The sequence below is a fragment of the Paramisgurnus dabryanus genome, chromosome 16, assembly GCF_030506205.2.
Source record: "Paramisgurnus dabryanus chromosome 16, PD_genome_1.1, whole genome shotgun sequence".
NCBI classification, from domain to species: Eukaryota; Metazoa; Chordata; class Actinopteri; order Cypriniformes; family Cobitidae; genus Paramisgurnus; species Paramisgurnus dabryanus.
The window spans coordinates 21,791,348-21,809,388 of NC_133352.1; the positions used below are offsets into that span (position 1 = coordinate 21,791,348).

Here is an 18,041-nt window from a genome sequence, read left to right on the forward strand (position 1 = left end):
TTTGAAATTTGGACCACATTTCACTCAATTCATATCTCCCAGTTGTTGGCAGGAGGCCTTGATGTCTGTATTCATTTCGCTTAAGAAGGTCAGATGTATGCTACCGCCCATAAGAGCATAAAAGAGAGCAAAGTGCTAATGTTTCTGATTCCAGGGGACTTATTCAGACACTGTCTGTGTTTTAATCCCCCATATGTTGGGAGTTGACTGCAGCCGGCTGGTGAAACTGTAGCTCACGCCGACTATTTCCCTCCCGTACATGCTTATACACCCGATCACCCCCTACTTTTAAGTTGCTCCTACATCTGCTTATGATTAAGGGTTTGTGGCACTAACTACAGGTGCCGTAAATTCCTCCGCTGGCTTTTTCATACATATATTGCTTTAAGGTTTACAGTTAGGCAGCACAGAGATGGAAGGGGAGGGGGAAAGAAGAGTAACTGGAAACAGAAAATGTGAAAGAATATGGGAATGTAGGGGTTGGGGACTAAGTGGGGGTAACACAGCATGGGAATGTATCATACCATTAAAAAATAATTTGGCTTCAAAAGCGTTGACTTATCTGGAATGTTTCAATCTGCCGTGCAGATGGTCCGTATGGAGACTCGCCACAGGAGTTTGATGCTTTGACTCATTGGATTGCTCATTTCTAATTGGCCATTTAACGTCACTTAACTGACGAACCCCTTTTTCAATAGACCAAGGAAGTTTTTGTGTGCATATGTGTAAATCAATGAATGTTTTAAAGGGACACTTCACCCATTTGCATGAAGTTTTGTATAGTAAGAACACCAGTCATGTTTTTGAATGGTCATGCATCATTTCCTCAGTTGCCGCTGCGACAGGAGAAATACAGATTTCAGTGTTGCACTTCCTTCTTTCAATGATGTAAAAATCATCATTTTGCATCATTGAAAGCCGGAAGTCCAATATCTTTGTTGACTACAAACCCCCTTTTCTCGGTCAAATAGGCACTCTAAATGTATGTTACATTTCGAATACAAATATGACACACTTTCGATAAAGATTAATGCTTCTACGGGTGAAATGCTCCTTTAAATGAACCCTTTAGATTGACTTACATTAGGCCTTTAATTTTGTGCATCCATTCTCTAATGTTACAGTCTTATTCAGCAAGTCTTTGCACACATCAAGCAACCAACAGGAAAACGTTTCGGTCAAGACCAAAATCAATAGTTAATAGATTTACAGCAAGACCTCATGACACTGAGAGTCACACCCAAACATCTGATACCACTCCTGATAATGGCTGTATTTTACATTTTTCTCATTTAATTTTTTTATAATTACATGAATTTATAAATCACCCAAGCATATTTGTAGTAACAGCTGAAAATACATTGTAATGTGTGGGATTTTATGCAAAAAGATCATGTTCCATTGTGAAATATTTAATTAATTTCCTACTGTAAATATAACAAATGTATTTATGATGAGTAATGTGTGTTGCTGCTAATAACTTCATTAGAAAATGTTTTTTTTGTCACTCTCAGATTCTACATTTTCACACAGTTGTATCTCGGCCAAATATTTTGCTATCATAACAAAGCATACATTAATGCAGTGGTTTTCAAACTGGGGGCCGCGAGATGGTGCCAGGGGGGTCCCAGTTTTATGATATTTTATGAAATACATTAATTTATTATAAATTCTGTGTAATAAAAATAAAAAAAATAAGGCTTCTAACCAAAAGCACTACTTTTTTATATAATTTAATGTTTTTTTTTAATTAAAATGTTGAGTTTTAGAACAGTTTTTTGTCACACATTTTCTTTCGAGGGCAGCGAAGGAATGCACCATACACAAGGGGGGGCCACACGCTGAAAAAGTTTGGGAACCACTGCATTAATGGAAAGAATATTTATTCAGATTTGACCCCAAATGACACAAATATGCTTACATTTTATTAGTGACCTCAAAACAGTGCAGTGTACAAAATTTATAAACAACTTTAATAGATGTATTACTTAAAATATTTTTCACCAAATCTGATATTTATGTTACTGTAGGCCTACAGTATGTAAGTGACAGCCAATTCTACCCATTTGCCTACATAATCTCACAATACAAATAAACCAAGCAAAGAGCAAGTTCAAGTGAAGCTCATCTAAACTCAATCACTTTAAATGATGTGTGACCATAAGGTTGCTGTTGTGTCATCACATGCAGTGTAATGAAATACTGCAGGGACTTCACCAAGACCTTATTAGGATCTTAACAGGCCACCAAAACTTTCTCTCTTCACAGCTCACAGAATGAGGCTTGTCCATTAACACATCCTCTTAGAGAGCTCCAGAACATTCGTACATGCTATCGTATAGCCAGGGAAGCGTTAAAGTAACCCACTCGGTGGGTGGGTGGGTGGGTGAATGTGAGTGTGTGTGTACAAATGTGTTTGGGAGACACTTGCCCAATAGGAAATTTGATTCTGCAGTTAGCACAAATGTTTGGCTGCTAAACTAACTCTAAGCTCGAGTTCATCGCTATTAAAATATGCATCAGTTCAAATAAAATCCGGGCAGTGTATTAGTTCTTAAAATAAGATCTAGACCAGTTCTAAAATTAACAGCGACAACTGGAAAAACAAAAGCATGTGAAGCCCAGACGCATTTCTGCAGATCTCGATAACTGCTATGATATTGACTTGTTAAATCCGCCACTCATTCTTCAACATTTAGAGTTTGTAGGCAAAAAAGCCACTAATGCAGACTCTGTCAAAAATTAGATAATGATATAAAGGCAATGCTTTCGATGCGTATTACACATTCATAAAATACTTTTGTTTTAAATCCACTTCTCAGGGGGTTCAGAAATATTGCTTTTTTGGCAGAATTGGTTAAACACCACAACGATTTATCAGCAAAATCCTTTATGTGCACGGAGGAAGAAATGAATGGACGAAGGCAAGCTGTAAAATGAGGTTTACCAAATATATTACGATATCGGCCAAACTTTCAAGCCTATTTACCGTCATTCAAAAAGGACAGTAAGGAGGAACTAGATTTTTTTATTAAAACAGAGATTTTGATATGTACTTAGGTTTTGCAGCTAAAAATTTTGTTTATATTTAGTGAAATTACTTAAGTGAGGTTTGTGAAAATAGATAATTTTAATCACTGACTAATAACCTATTTATTGCCATTAAAGTGAAATTACTGAACCCAAACAGGGTTTCCCGCAGAAAATTTGTTAGTTAAGGTGGTAGGGTTGTGCAGTTGGGCGGGCCGGGGGTGTGGCAATCAAAGGGGCGGAGCGTACGCATCATGATGAAAATATTTTTATTTAAAACACTCAAATAAAACTCAATTTTGAAGAAACTATGACAGAAAATTAACAAATACTAGATTATTAATGAATTAAATGTTTTATCAACAGGCTAGTTATCCTCCAGACATTGACGGACCATGTCTTTCTCTCATTTTGGCCATGTGGCGCGTGCCCGCTCGCAGTGTGAACCCATCAACGCTATTCTCTGAGATGTACTTGACGGCCTTTTGTGCAGCGAATTTTTTTTTTTTTTGGAAAAGGTGGAAGGGTATCCAGCTTAGGTGGGCCGCCCGAACTGAAAAGTGCTGCGGGAAACCCTGCCAAACATAAAAGCATGATACAAAAATGCTCATTTGTAAGCAAACATGTCAGATGCACTTAAGAGGGTGATTTGCATCTAAGCTCCTTATTTATTAAACCATAAAAGCAAAAAAGCACTGCAATTTGTTAAAAATGTCCAATTTCTAGATCACGAATGTAATTGCAAATTAAAATAAAATGTTTCTAAACAGCTTTCCCAATTAGGCCACAGTTTGACTACTTTTTTTGGACAAACCACAAGCAATATTCCTCCAACTTGTATCTACGAAGCAATTAAGTTGAGCCAAAAGTTAAAAGCTCAGTTAAACAATGCTTCGAACATAGCCACAATTTTACCTAAGCTACGAATAGCGTAGCTGTCACTGAATATTACTGAACATTGGAACAGGAAACTTTAATGTCGAAAAAAAACGACAAGCTTTAAATTAAAGAGACAGATTACAAATCTGGTCTCTTCATTATTAATTCGGATACTACGCTAGTCCAAAAATAAAAAAAATGACTCTGGATGAGAATACACGAATTTAAAATGTCCCTATTAAATAAAGCTAACTAAAATTGGACTACAAACCTTTTGCAAACAGAGCAAATGTCTGTTAGTGTGACTGAAATTAAACTCTTCCGACACATACTGTAAGCTGCTGGAATTCTTGCGTTTGCGGTTCTGGCCACATACACAAGTTTAGCTCATGGTGCATGTAGACCACATCCTTTTACAATCTGGAGAGGTCTTTAATAAGCAAAACAAATGTGTGAGTGAGTTACTCTCTAATGGAAGTCTGCTGTCCTGCCTGCCTGATGCGTACAGTACTTTCACCACAGAGCTCTGTTAACACAGTTAGACGCACAGCCTGACCAGACGGGCCTGAATTAAATATGACATCATCTTTAAAATACCAAAAAAGCAGCAGAATTCAGACAAATAAGGTATCTATGACAGGCATAAAATTTACCATGGAAAACGAAAATAAAAAGAGCTCACGCACACTCAATCCAGATTTTAGTCTCATCAAGGTGGGTGGCCACATTAATGTCTAGGAACCCCTCTAATCTTATATTAAGAAAATATGAGGAAAAACTTCCATATAACAGCCGAAATCGCTAGCCAGTAGAGACACCAGCCTCCACAAAAGACAAATGTCATGTCTATCTTTACTAAGAGCATATGCTCACCTTAAATATTTATCTCTCCTTCCCTCTAAACACACACACAGGCACATCTGCATCTGGCCCTAAACCACATTCAGACACAAGACATCATCTCTTTTTGTTTTTTTTTTTTGTAGCAGCTGTTGGTTCTCCTGTGGAAAGGCTGCGGGCTCTTTGTAATCCCATCTGTGATAAGTGATGCATGTGTTTGTGTGCATGTGTGTACTAACATGCTCACTCGAGCTTTACCTCAGTAATGCAACTCCCCCCAAAACAACTTTAGAAAAAGATCAATCTTTAAATCAATGAAAAGTTGTGACAAGTAAGGGTGAAAGATATCCAACTAACACACTGTTTATTTTTTTTTACATCCAAGATCACTAAAGCACCATGAGTTTAGATAAAAAGCACATTTATTATAACCAATTTGGAAGTTCTGATGAGGGCAACTGACAGTAAAGCATTAGTGGCTTACGCAAAAAGCTGTGGTTTATAATTAACAGCATTTATAGCTCTTTGTAAGTAATATTGTATTGTAAGTATTGTGCGTATTATTGACAGTAGGCTACTTTGTTGAGTAACAACACACAGTGGGAATAAATTATTATGGATGTATTTAACAGGTAAATACCCAAGATACAGGTATTTTCAAAACTGTAACAGGTTGAGACATGCAATGCCCAGCTGTTTGTAGTGAGCTACTGACAGGTTTAACATCTAATCTAATACCAAGCTAAAATATCCTATGCATTTCTTGGCAGGTAAACAGATGATGCAACACTACTGGTGCCAGCGCAGGGCCTACAAAACTACAAGTATTATTGTACACATCTTGTTTTATTGAGGTTCAGATACTCTGCCAATATCATTTATCAGTCTGACCTGACTAATACCTAAACATAAACACACACGCACGCACGCACGCACACACACACACACGTATAGTCTATACAATTTACATTAGGTGGTTCTTGCATGCTCAAGCATGCACACATACCATTGGAAGATGGTCCAGACATTTAAAATGAACCAGGTGAACTTGTCTTCATGGGTTTAGGGCTACAAAGCAATTGATTTGCCTGTGACGGCACCATTTAATATAAAACTGCATTGTATGGCAATACAGCTTTGTATCTAAAGATTTCAAGTTGGTGGTAAACTGAAAGGAAATGTTCTGTAATGTTTTCCTGAATGTGTTGCCTCAGAATGAGAAAACCGTTTAAAATGTTTAAATATAGTCTGAATGCATTGCATCTGATTGCTTTTTAACACACACCATTAAGCATTTGAGTGACTGGATCTGTCAGACGCGTTTTGTTACTGTTGACTAATAACAAAACAAATGCACAATCGTGCGTGACTAATAGATTCCAAAAACACCCAATTACACCATAAAACAACTAAATAATAGAAGACATTAAACAAATGGCCGAAATGATTTCGGTCTATTAATGGAAACACTTCTCATTAAACTTATTTACAAGAATATGCATTGCAAAGTTTGCTTCAAATCTTTAAATACACACCCCTTTGCATTGCAAAAAAACATGCATTTATAGATTTTTTATTTATTTGAGTCTCACTCACCTCATATAGCCTTTTATGTATAATGACGGTTGCATGGTTGTACTCTGGAGTATGAACCAGGTGTGTGTTTAATTGTTTCCATTGCTTAAACATGCTCCATATTATTCAGTGATTGGTTTTAATCTCTTTCTAATCCTTTCCATCCTGTCTTTGATCTTGTTTATATATCTCCATCCATTGGAAAGGGCTAATTTGTGGAGGTGGATGATCATGCTGACTTATCAGCAGTGTGCATGTCTTAAAGACACACTTGATGGGTTACATTCTCCAAAACACCCTGGAGGTATGAGAACAGATTACCAAAGGATTTCCGTTACCTTTAATGTTTTTAAAAATGGGATGTTCTGATTAAAATATGCAAAACAGAAAAATCAATCTATACACGAATAAACATTTCAATACAAAAGTGCACCTGGTTTCTGCAAGTATGGGCATATAAGCCAGGTGGTTTAGCTAAGAGTGAGCAGAACTATTTTGGCACAAGTAAAATAGTCGTGCCCGTTCAAACTGAACAGGCATGCAGTCCAAATGTTAAAGCCAAGAAGATTTTCAACTTCCAGCAAAAACAGTTGTATTGTTTAAAGTAAAAATTGTGTACGGTCTTAAAATCTTACAGAATGCAGACTTTGAGCGAATAAAGTGAAAAAACTTTTAAAAGATCTAAAAAAAGAAGTCACTTTATATAGCTGATACAGTAAAACCCCATCATTACTGTCACAGGTGTTTGGACTGAGATGGTCCCTTAAATTGTTGAGTGGTGCAATGTGAAACATGCACACACACTCAGCGGTGGCCAAGAAATGAATGAGGGCTGTGCCTGGCATCCCATTAGCCAGTGGGGCTTCCGGCCTGAATTAGTCCTGTCATTTCATGGAGCTAATGAGAGGTTTCTGAACAGATGTCCAATGCAAGAGGGGTTAGATTATCTCACCTTCTCTCACCCCAGTTGTTCTAACACATGATGCGCTTTCCCGATCACCTATCAGCCTATTAACCGTAATAAATGGTAAAGCAGATATGGGCGGATGGGAACGCTCAGTCTGATATAAACACACCGATAAACCCTTTACACACATTGTTCTGTGCAATGGTTAATATTATAGAACTATCATGCATCTTACCTATCGGTAAAAAAGCCAATGAAAATGTAATACTCCGTTAGGTATTATGAATAAAACGGGTGTGAAATAGTGGAGGAGATGATCTGTGACTGTGCATGACAGCATGTAACAGTCATTCGAACCATGCCAACTGAAAAGGTCAATGCAGATTCCCTCATCCATGAAGGAAGAACACTTACGACACTGCACTTCAGCATCAATACATTAGAAGCTGTATTTCGGTGGCAGTTCAAGTGAATCATCTTGAGTCCGGCCTGCATACAGCTATAAATCACAACCGGCGTCCATCTTAGCCGACAGCCAGGCTTGCTGCTTCACCTCCATCTGCAGACTAAGAAATGGATCTCCGATCTCCGGGGAGATCCCAAGTGCCACGCCTGACACCAGCATGTGTGTCGTGTGTGCAGAAAACCTATTTGAGATTAGGCAAAAAGCCAGGCGTTCTTTGCATACCGCATGTGATTGAGTTACACACGCTGGGTGTGCGACTAGCACACCGTCGTATATCATATCACATCATATGGGAGGAAACATAATGCAATCTGCCTGGCACGGGGGAGTGTGGTGCCTAGCCAACGACAGGTGTGCCACCAATTCCTTCAAATAACATAACCATTTTTCACCAGCAAACATTGCACTGCTGACAGAATAATGATGAAGCTTTTGGATATCGCGTTCCAGCACAACTTGGCATTCGGTTGCAGTTTCTGGGAAATATAAAGTTCTGTACGAGCAATCAAATATGCTGCACTGATTTTGTTCATGGCACACAAAAACTACACTTCCATACAAACGAAGTTTAGAGTAACTGGGGTGTAACTGACATTTTTGGAGCTTGACCACCTGAGTTATGATAAGAGGAAGACAGTAAAGGGTGGGACCCGGGAAATGACTCAAGGCAGATTTGAACTTTGGTCACCTGCACATAACTGCTCAACCCACCGGGCCCACATCTCCAACAGTACTGCATTGTTTTGCAAGGTTGCTGAAGAATCTGTCAGTTTTCCACAATTTGTGCCATTCGTTGTGTCAATTTTCTAAAATGAGTCGTATGGCAACATAGACATTTCAACAATAATCATTATTCTTTAGCAAATTTGTGACCATGCCTGTGAAAACCCAACTCAAGTATTTTTTTGTGATTAATGATTGTAGTAAAACAGTCAAAGAACATTCTGTGAAAATATAACCTTGATATCTTTAATATTGACTGAATAAGGCCATGTCAAAGATTGAATAAGTGAAGTCAATGAGTGAAATTAGATTGAGACTTAAGCCTGATTTTCACCAGCAGGTCACATTCTCAGAGGCCATATTAAAGTAAAAAATAACCACTTCACATGTTTTTCTTATACTTCTTATAGGAGGCAGAAGGTGGTGTGGACGGTAAAACATTTCCTTATTTCACAACCACAGCAAACATACCTGTCATGTTCTGCCAATATTGTGTGTTTTTATGTGTGGGCTGATACACTAACTCTGTAATCCTCCCAGTCATAAACATTGCTGTATTGAGTGCAAAGCTTATTTAAGATTAATGTCTCAAAAAGACCCAAACATATTGCCAAGCTAAAAAAGACTAAGGACTGGATGTCTGCCACTTCAGTAGTATTTGTCGCTACACAGCAAAAACAAGTATTAATTCTCCAGATACAGGATATGTACAGTATGTTTTCTACAACAATGCCAAGATATTAATGTCATGAAGAGTTAGTTTTAGTCCTATCAGATAAAGCAGTTTTTCCAATGATCATGTTCAACCCGTTCTTCAAATCAGCATCATTACTCAGTTTATTTTTAAGAAAAGAACACTCCAAACATGATATTAAAACAACACAATCAGTGTTATTTATGGGACAACACACTAAATGCATTGTCCCAAACTAGATATATCTCTGTGTTATTATTGGAACAACACATCTTTTATTTGCAGTGACACAAAATGACACGTAAAGTGTTAAAGAACACCCATGGTCCGATTCACCTTTATATATTTTCTTTGGTGTGTAAGTGTGTATTAGTATGTTAATGATATGCAAAAGGTACATACCCCAAAGTAAACGATGACGCAAAATATCGCGAGATATCGTCTCCAATGTCAATCTCTTTTCTTGGACTATAACAAACACACGAATTGTAGGCAACAGATTGGTGATGTAGACGAGGAAGACATTATCATAATTCCCCCTGCTTCAAACTCACAGCCTGCAAGTTAGCATTGCGAGCAAATCTTTCAAACATGGTAAGGAGCGTCACATTTCCGGCTGACGTCAGATGTATTCATCGACCGATATGGATTTTTTAAATGCCGATTAGGGCTGCACGATTTGGGTAATTTTTCCCATTGCGGTTATTGATGCTAATATTGCGATGTGCGATTGCGATTATAATAAATGGTATCATGAGTCAACTTGATGGGTTTTAAGGAAAATCCACACACAGTTTAGGGATAATGCTAAAATGTGTATTTGTAAAACTAGAAATGTTTTCGTATTGCCACGTGATGTAGCAACTGCTCAGTGTCAGTAATCCTAAATCCAAAATACCGCCATACACGTAGTTTTTTTTCAGCTACCAGATCACTGTCAATCTCCTCTTCATTCATCTTCGCTTTGGTATTTCCGTGCTGTGACCCACACGTGCACTGCCTTTTTTGTTCGTTTTTCTTTCTATTTTTAAACACCAAGAAAAATCATCAAACTGTTATCAGAAGGTTTGTGTTAACAAGTTCACACATTTATTTATGTAATATAATTGCAACATTTTGCTGTCATATAATTGCACAGACTGACATCGCGATTGCGATGCGATTAATTGTGCAGCACTAGTGCCGATGCCGATTTTGTTTCATCAGCCTTAACCGACGACCGATACAGGCTGACGATTTTCTTGAGCTGATATTTGGAGCCGATACTGCTTTTGCTCACTCAATTTACATCATAAAAATGACACAATGATGATGCCAAATGTTACAAGTTTCAATTTTAAAAACTAACATTAAACAAAAAAAAACTATATTTAATAAACAGGTAAGGGTGCTATGGAATCATGAACTGCGCTCTCCACAATGACGAGGAACTATCAACAAATGATAATGATTTCTAATGCTTCACTACTACAAATATATATAGAGATGAGAAATAAAAAACGGTTTTGTCCAACTATGATCAACATTCTTCGATGTTGTCATGGAAAGATTGGTTGTTTTTAGTCACATGACCTGCAATCGCTTGAGGCTTCCCTCGGTCTGTAAATAATGCCGGAAAAAACTATCGGTGAACACAGCAGGCACATATTGGCCGATACACATAAAACTCGCAAAAATCGGCCCGATATATCGGTCTATCACGTACAGATTAGCTGGCCAATCAGGGACACAGATCTTTTCAAATCTGTGCGTTGAGTGAAATCTGGAGCTACAAAAATGTACGGTATGTGGAAAATAATGTGTTTTTAACCATAAACCACACGAACACATATTATACCAAATACACAAAATAACGTTTTTAGCAATGAAATAGGTGCTCTTTAAAATGTCACAATGTGTTAAACAGCATAGCACAAAATTAAAAATTAACACATCCTATCATAGAGTGTACCGATTTCTTATGATGTCTACTCTAACCGCACCCCAATAAAAAATGTTTTATCAATGAACTGTAGTCCATATAGTCCCTTACAAATTTATGTCATTCCAGAGAGCCAGAAAAATGTCCTAACTTACTAAAAAAAAGAAATGAGGTAAAGCTTTGACTATTTTAATCCTTTGTGTAAGACACCCAAAGCATAATATGAAAATATTCCCTCAATCTCAAACAAAACTGAAAGAGGATATGTAAGAATCTAACAACATAACTGGGCCAGTGGTCTAATAGAATAGGTTTATTCTTATAGATATAAATATCTTATACAAAATATAAACACAGCAAAGATATCCCAACAAAGAGAGGAAGGGACTGCAAAAGGGTGGGGGCACTTTCAAAATACCTCTCTGACAGCGAGTGCTGACATCTGCCAAGGTATGTAGACATGCCTTGAAGAGATAGGAACCAAGGTCAAGTCATCGCATTTACCTGCTGCCAAAATTCTAAGGCCTTCGGAATTCAGCCTGCTTTCAAAACAGGCAATATCCAAAGACAGCTTACAATAAGAGTGCAATATTATCTGTCCTGGCAGAGTGCTAGTCCTCACAAAGTTACAGGTTATCCACTTGTTTCAGTATAGAGGATTAAATGACAGGGAGATCTGTGTTTTTAACCTCTCTGCATTCCTCACAAATCATTTTTCAATCTTTACAATACTGTACATTAGCAGATCAAACTTCTCATTACACTGTTTTATGAAATAAAACTACGTGGCTTTTCTGTGAGGAAAAAAAACAGGGTGTTAGGGGCTCATGACTGTTATTAAAAACAATGTCATCTTTCCTCAAACTGTCTTGGGGCTACAGATAAGGATGAAAAAGAAAAAGAGCATCGAGTCAAGGTGAAGGATGACTTAAAGATTGAGGAAGTGCTGTTGTCTGGGAGTGATTGACAGAAATATATATGACACAAGGTAAGCTGGACCTGAGGCTGAGATGCTACCGCTCCAGTCTAGACAAGAGCAGATATCCAATGAACACACATTAAGGCTATATCCACACGAAGCCGGTGCATTCCCTATCCGATCATTTTTTTTCTTGCTCTAAAAAAATAATCCGTAAACACGAAACCACTGAAACCGACTGAAAGCGCTGTAGTATATATGCCGGACCAGTAGGAGGCGATGTAATTCTGCCACAGATATACACTATACACGGAGAAGAAGACTTTGAGCATGCGCATAGCCAACGTATGGTGTTGTCCATTATCGCTTGTTGGTCACCACAATTGCATAGAAGCAATAGATTTTGCTGTAATAAAGCTAGTAGGCTTTAGTAGCTTCTGTAGCACGAACACAATCACGTAATCCGCCGTTATTGTTGTTGCTGTTACGTGTGACGCTTCCGACACGTGATGTGATGACGTTTTCGCTTCACAAAATATACGGATTGGCTGTACAGACGAAACCGCAAGGGTGTCGGTTTCAGATTTATCCACTTTAGGACCGGGTTTCAAAAAATAGCGGATTCAGTCTCCCAAAACGCCGGATCCGTGTGGATGATACGCCAATACGATAACAAATTTATACGTATGCAGTGATACGCGTCTCCGTGTGGACAGCCCCTTAGTGTGAGTGCTGAAACAAGGATGTACTATAAAGTCTTGTTTTCATACATCTGCTCCTGCGGCTTAAATAGTGCGGTGTTGGCAATGCCAGGTTGTGGGTTTGATTCTTAAAGAAACAAAAATATAAATAAACTTTCAATGCACTACAAGTTGCTTTGGATAAACATTTGCCAGAAGCTTAAATATATATGACTTTTTAATGTTTAATGATGTGTAAACTTCCTGTCTGGAAGCAAATGAGATTTGGACTAGAGAGAGAAAAAAACTATTTGTGGTTATGCACATTTTGACTGCAGCCAAAACTCAATGGTATCATTTTTGCTGTCAGTGGAATATGAGATTTACTGCCTTTGAAAGTCAAACTGGGGATCAACATTACAAGTGTACTTGCCTGGGGCCAAGAAGGCATTAAGAAGTTAGTCGTGTCTCTTATCACTGCATATAACGTCAAAAATCATTTGTCATAATGTAGCACAATTACAATGTTAGTAAATGTTTTTCTTATTTCTTAATATTGAATGTTTTCACAGAAGCCAAGATAAAACTAAAGTAAAAATAACCTTATAGATGGTTTCAGCAGTAACAACATAAACAAGCAGCTTTCGTGGTCAACACGTAACTTCCGGTAAACTCAGCTAAGAATAAATAACAACAAGGTCCTTTAAACATAGTTTATTTATAAAACAAGCTAAATAAACAACACGTAGATAACCAAGAAACCAAAACATTTGTTATTTTCAATGAGGTATTTGTTCAAGAGTTCAGTTTAGCAATTAGTCAGACCATTAAAAAACGAAAACCGGAAAAGTTCAGACGAAACGCGTATCGCGTCACCGCACATGCGTCCGATGAATCCATCTATAGAGGTGAACAGGAGGCCTTGCAAAGTCCATTTAATTTCTCAAACCATGGAATTCTTGACCCTTTTTTAACTGTGACAGGAGGACATATCAACCAAAGGATTATGGGTATTAGGTTAATGGTGACACAGGTGCCAACACAAAAGACAGAAAGACCATGAAATTACAGGAGGGAAAAAATCCAAAGCTGTATCCCAGTTCCTTAGAGAAACTTGACTGCCCGCCTGCTGATCCCTTTATATTTGAGTCCTGTTTGGAGTAAAAATGAACACTCACTGTCCATCATGACGAACATCAGACAGGCACTGACTTGCTTGCCAAATCTGTCACACTGCCTTTCAAGCATGTTGACAGCAAAAACATTTCACTAACCCATACAGCCTGAAATTGTGTATGGTTATAGTGTTGTTGTCGTGTAAGGAAAGTTGACGGAGTAATGTTGCATAGAAATATTAAACCTCCCGGAGGGTTTTCATTTTTAAATCCAAAGGGTTTTGATGCAAAAGTTTGCTCCTGTTGAGCTTCTGAAACCCAGGCATTGGCAGGGTACAGCGTGTCGATTGACAGCAAACTTTAATGCCTACAGTATTACAGCCAGGAGGGCTTGGTGAAAAAGGCTAAACTCTAACAGGGAGTCATTTGTCTCAGGTGTGTGTATGCCTGTGTGTCGAGTTAGCAGAGAGCTTGCTTCATTTCACTGGACTACTGGGCATTTGTATTACATAGCCTGCCACCACCCAAAGTCTATGCACAATTGCAGAATAAACTGAAAGTGCTATGGAAACTGTTTAACACAACAGGCTGGTAATACGAAAGGGTTCTGCCAAAGAAGAACGCTGCCAGCTGCCACACAGTGTCTCCAAGTTCTGGGCAGCACTTGACTCAGAAGCCTTTATAACAAAAGCTAAATTTGGCTATACTTTCAAAAATTTCCATGCACCTTCAAAAGTTTTATATATAGAATAGCATCTTCAAAACAGGTGCTCATCTGAAGTCCTTAAATAACTACCTAATTAGAGCCCACATGAACATGCTGGGAAAAATGTACAAATCTGTCAGTAAGAAAACATTAACAGTCAGTTAAAGTGTTTCTTGTAAAATTTCAAACAGATCTATGCTTAAAAATGATTATACACATTATAAAAAGTAGCACATTAAAGCAATGATTGCATGTTGTGATCATACCAATTACAATATATGAAAATTTGGGAGTTATATAAAAAGTTTTGTATGTTGATTCAGAGTTGGCATCACCTTTACCACGTACATTTCGGGTATTTGTGGTACCAAGCATTTCCCAGTAAGCAAGTTCAACACATTACTGTTAGCAATGGGGTTAATCTAAAGTATTGCGAGACCTCGGTTGTTATTGAGGCTCATTCTCACATGTCTCTGCTTCAGATGTCAGAGGGGTTAGAGCAGATTAAAGCAGGATAATTTGGCACCAAGAGAACACTACAGCTGCCTGCTGAACCCACTCTGACTGATTTATGAACACAGCTAAAGGTGTGATCTGCCGAGTTTGGTGCAAGTTTTTGAAGTTCCTTCATTAATAGGGCAGGTCACTGAGTAAAGAACACTGTTGCAACAAGGGTTAATGAGCAACTTCTCACCAGTCAGGCATCTGGGTTCTGGCTTTGTTTTTTACCTCATATTTCACACTACAGTCTAAAAATTTTTTGGATAAATAAAACCTTATACAAACTTTTAACATGTCAATAAATGGGGATTACAAGAAAGGCAAAAAGCTATATAAATGTTCTGATTTATTTTATTCAGAGCTCTATAGAGCTTACAATGTTGTAATGACTTAGATGCCCGTGCTGTAAAGTTTGAACTTCAGCATGGTCAGCTGTAATAGTGAACATAGGGTCAGTCATTAAAAAAACAGTTTACTAAAAACATAATTTAAAGTAGCATTGTAATATATGCCACTAGTTACAGTGACAACATTTCTGATTTCAGTGTTGGTTCCTAAATGTACTGTAATTGCAAGATCAAAAATACTTTGGTTTGGAACAACACATTTTTTTTATTCTTAAGCACACCATTCCTGTAATGATGTTAATTTAAAACAATTGATCAAAACAACTCAGAAAAGAGTTTAGAAAACAATTACTGAGATGGGGGAATGGCTCGGTAAACTGTGAGCTGGCAAACCCTGCTTTGAACCTGAAAGAGTTGGTTGAGTACCTATTTAACCTGACCTCCACCTTACACTGCATGCTGTAAAATGAACCTGACCTTATCAGTGGTGAAGAGCTGCCTCCATCAACACCAACCAAAGATGACCATGACAGAGCATCTACTGTTATGGCAATTAAAGGGAGCTCAAGAACAAGAGTCTCCCTTCAGAGACCCTTGGCAGAGCATTCTACCAATTCACCCCTATTCTTAAGCCATTAAGGAATAAAGGTGCAGTTACAGTCAAGGACCCATATCAAATGGCAATCACAAGGGCCTTGCTGGCACGCAACTCTGACCCAGACGGTCTAGATATGCGCTGGTTAAGTCGTGCCAACTCTTTTGGGACAATGATATTAAAACAATTTAAAGTTAGTTTTGAAAAACAGGAGCTGTATTAAAGAAACAACGCAGAATCTCATCTGTTTTGTAACCGTGGTGTTTTCAATTTGGAAACCATTAAGAACTTAAGATAGGAAGATCGTAAAATATGAAGTTTCTGTAATATGGCCCCAGAAGTGTATAACACTAGGCTAAATAAAACAGGTGGGTGGGTTTACTAGAATCTGAGACTTTTTCCAATATGTTCACATTGACATGTTCTGCCTTTCCAATAGTTTAGAGAAAAACATTATACAATGAAATCTTTACTTAACTTGAATGCAGGAGGTTTCACTCTACTTTACCCCTGACACAGAAAGGGGCGCTCCCTTGCCTAAGTCAACAAGGAGTATACATCTGGTTAATGGTGCGCAATGAGCGATAGTTTGCTTGTCCCCTCCAACTTTAACTTCACAGCAGACAGTCATATGGAAACTATGAGTCCATTTTACTACCATTATTTTTTTCCAGTTCACCTGTGAATATTAGTGGGATTCAGAGGAAAGCAAATGACATGACCCCGGGCTCCCCACGCTTCATGAATGAAGTCTTTCTGCGATCAGAGAGAAATCCCACCACAGGGGACCCGAGTTTTCCCTCTTAAACACACACACAGATGTGTCTCATGCACATGAAAGCCAAATGTAACTTCCTACTAAGCATAATGCGGTGTAAAACTAATAAAACCTGGCCATTCATTGGAAGGTAAACGCAAAGCGTCCCTGGAGAATTGTGGTCGTGTGAAGTAGTTGAAAGACACTCAGAAGTTTGAGTTAATCACACGCACACCCCAAAACAACAAGAAAAACATAAGAAAATCACTATACGGGTTTTACAACTTACCGTTTTGGTCTTTCGTACCGGTGTGGAGAATCTTACTGTGACTCGATTCCGCCACCGACTCACGCGGATGAAGAGACGATACAAGAATTAAGAGAAGCAACGAAATCATTTGGATAAATGATGGCTGTCGGTGCTTATATGCACTTTGGATGTACTTTTTCAATCACCATGCAAATATATTGCTTGTGAGACGAGTATCCAACTTTGGACACGTCTGTGAGAGGTACGTGCAAGGTGAAGTCCACATAATCCTGAGTATTTCTCCGGTTTCTGGCAACTTTGTTGGCGAAAGTTAACGGAGAAGCATCTGCGCACAGTTGAAGGAGCTGGAGTGAGCGCGCACCTGTTAGCAAATTAGCCTAGTAGTTTTGACAAATCGCGTTAAAAGGATATTTCAACGTGCGTACGGCTGCAATCTCACAACTAAAATCTGTTGAAACGCGAAACATACATGTGCCTTTCTGCAAAGTGCTCGACTTTTCCCAAACACAGTCCATCTGCGTAAACGCGCACGCGATGCATACTTGTTGAAACGGTTCTCGTTTAATTTCCAAATGATGTAACTCGCGACCGACTCATATCCAACTTTCTGAAGCAACTTAAGGTCTATTATGGTCTTATTTTAGGTGTCTGCGACGATGGCTCCTACTTTTTGGCGAGTGCAGACGGCCGACTGGCGGCACAACAGGTGCTACACATAAAGTCAAACTTCCCCGTGAGGAAACTCCCCGGAGAGGCGGGGACCATTCAGCGCTTGCTGCTGCTGTTGCTGCTGCTAGAGTCGCACACAGTGATTATATTTCTCCTATTTCATCCACCACACACACGTGTGTGTGAGTGTGTGTATGTGTGTTTGCGAGAGAGAGAGAGAGAGAGAGAGAGAGAGAGAGAGAGAGAGAGAGAGAGAGCGAGAGAGAGAGAGAGCGCAAATGTGTTTTTGGGTGCGTCTGAGTTCGTGCTAATGATTTCATAGGGCATTTCCCCCTCACATAAATGTAGCATATAGCCTACTGAAGTTTATACCAAAATATAGTTACAGTTGTTACCACTATAAAAGTATAATCACATAATAAAAACACAATAAAAATCCTTCGATT

General features: G+C 38.5%; 1 protein-coding gene across 1 annotated transcript in view; it reads right to left on the minus strand.

The window, feature by feature from the left end:
• Window positions 1–17,735, minus strand: part of pdgfc (platelet derived growth factor c) — a 46,236-nt gene extending 28,501 nt beyond the window's left edge. The window contains exon 1 of the mRNA XM_065272544.1: window positions 16,945–17,735. Coding sequence (XP_065128616.1) covers window positions 16,945–17,053 — 109 coding nt within the window. The 5' untranslated portion in view covers window positions 17,054–17,735. The remainder of the gene's footprint in view (window positions 1–16,944) is intronic.
• Between the last annotated feature and the right edge of the window lie 306 nt (window positions 17,736–18,041).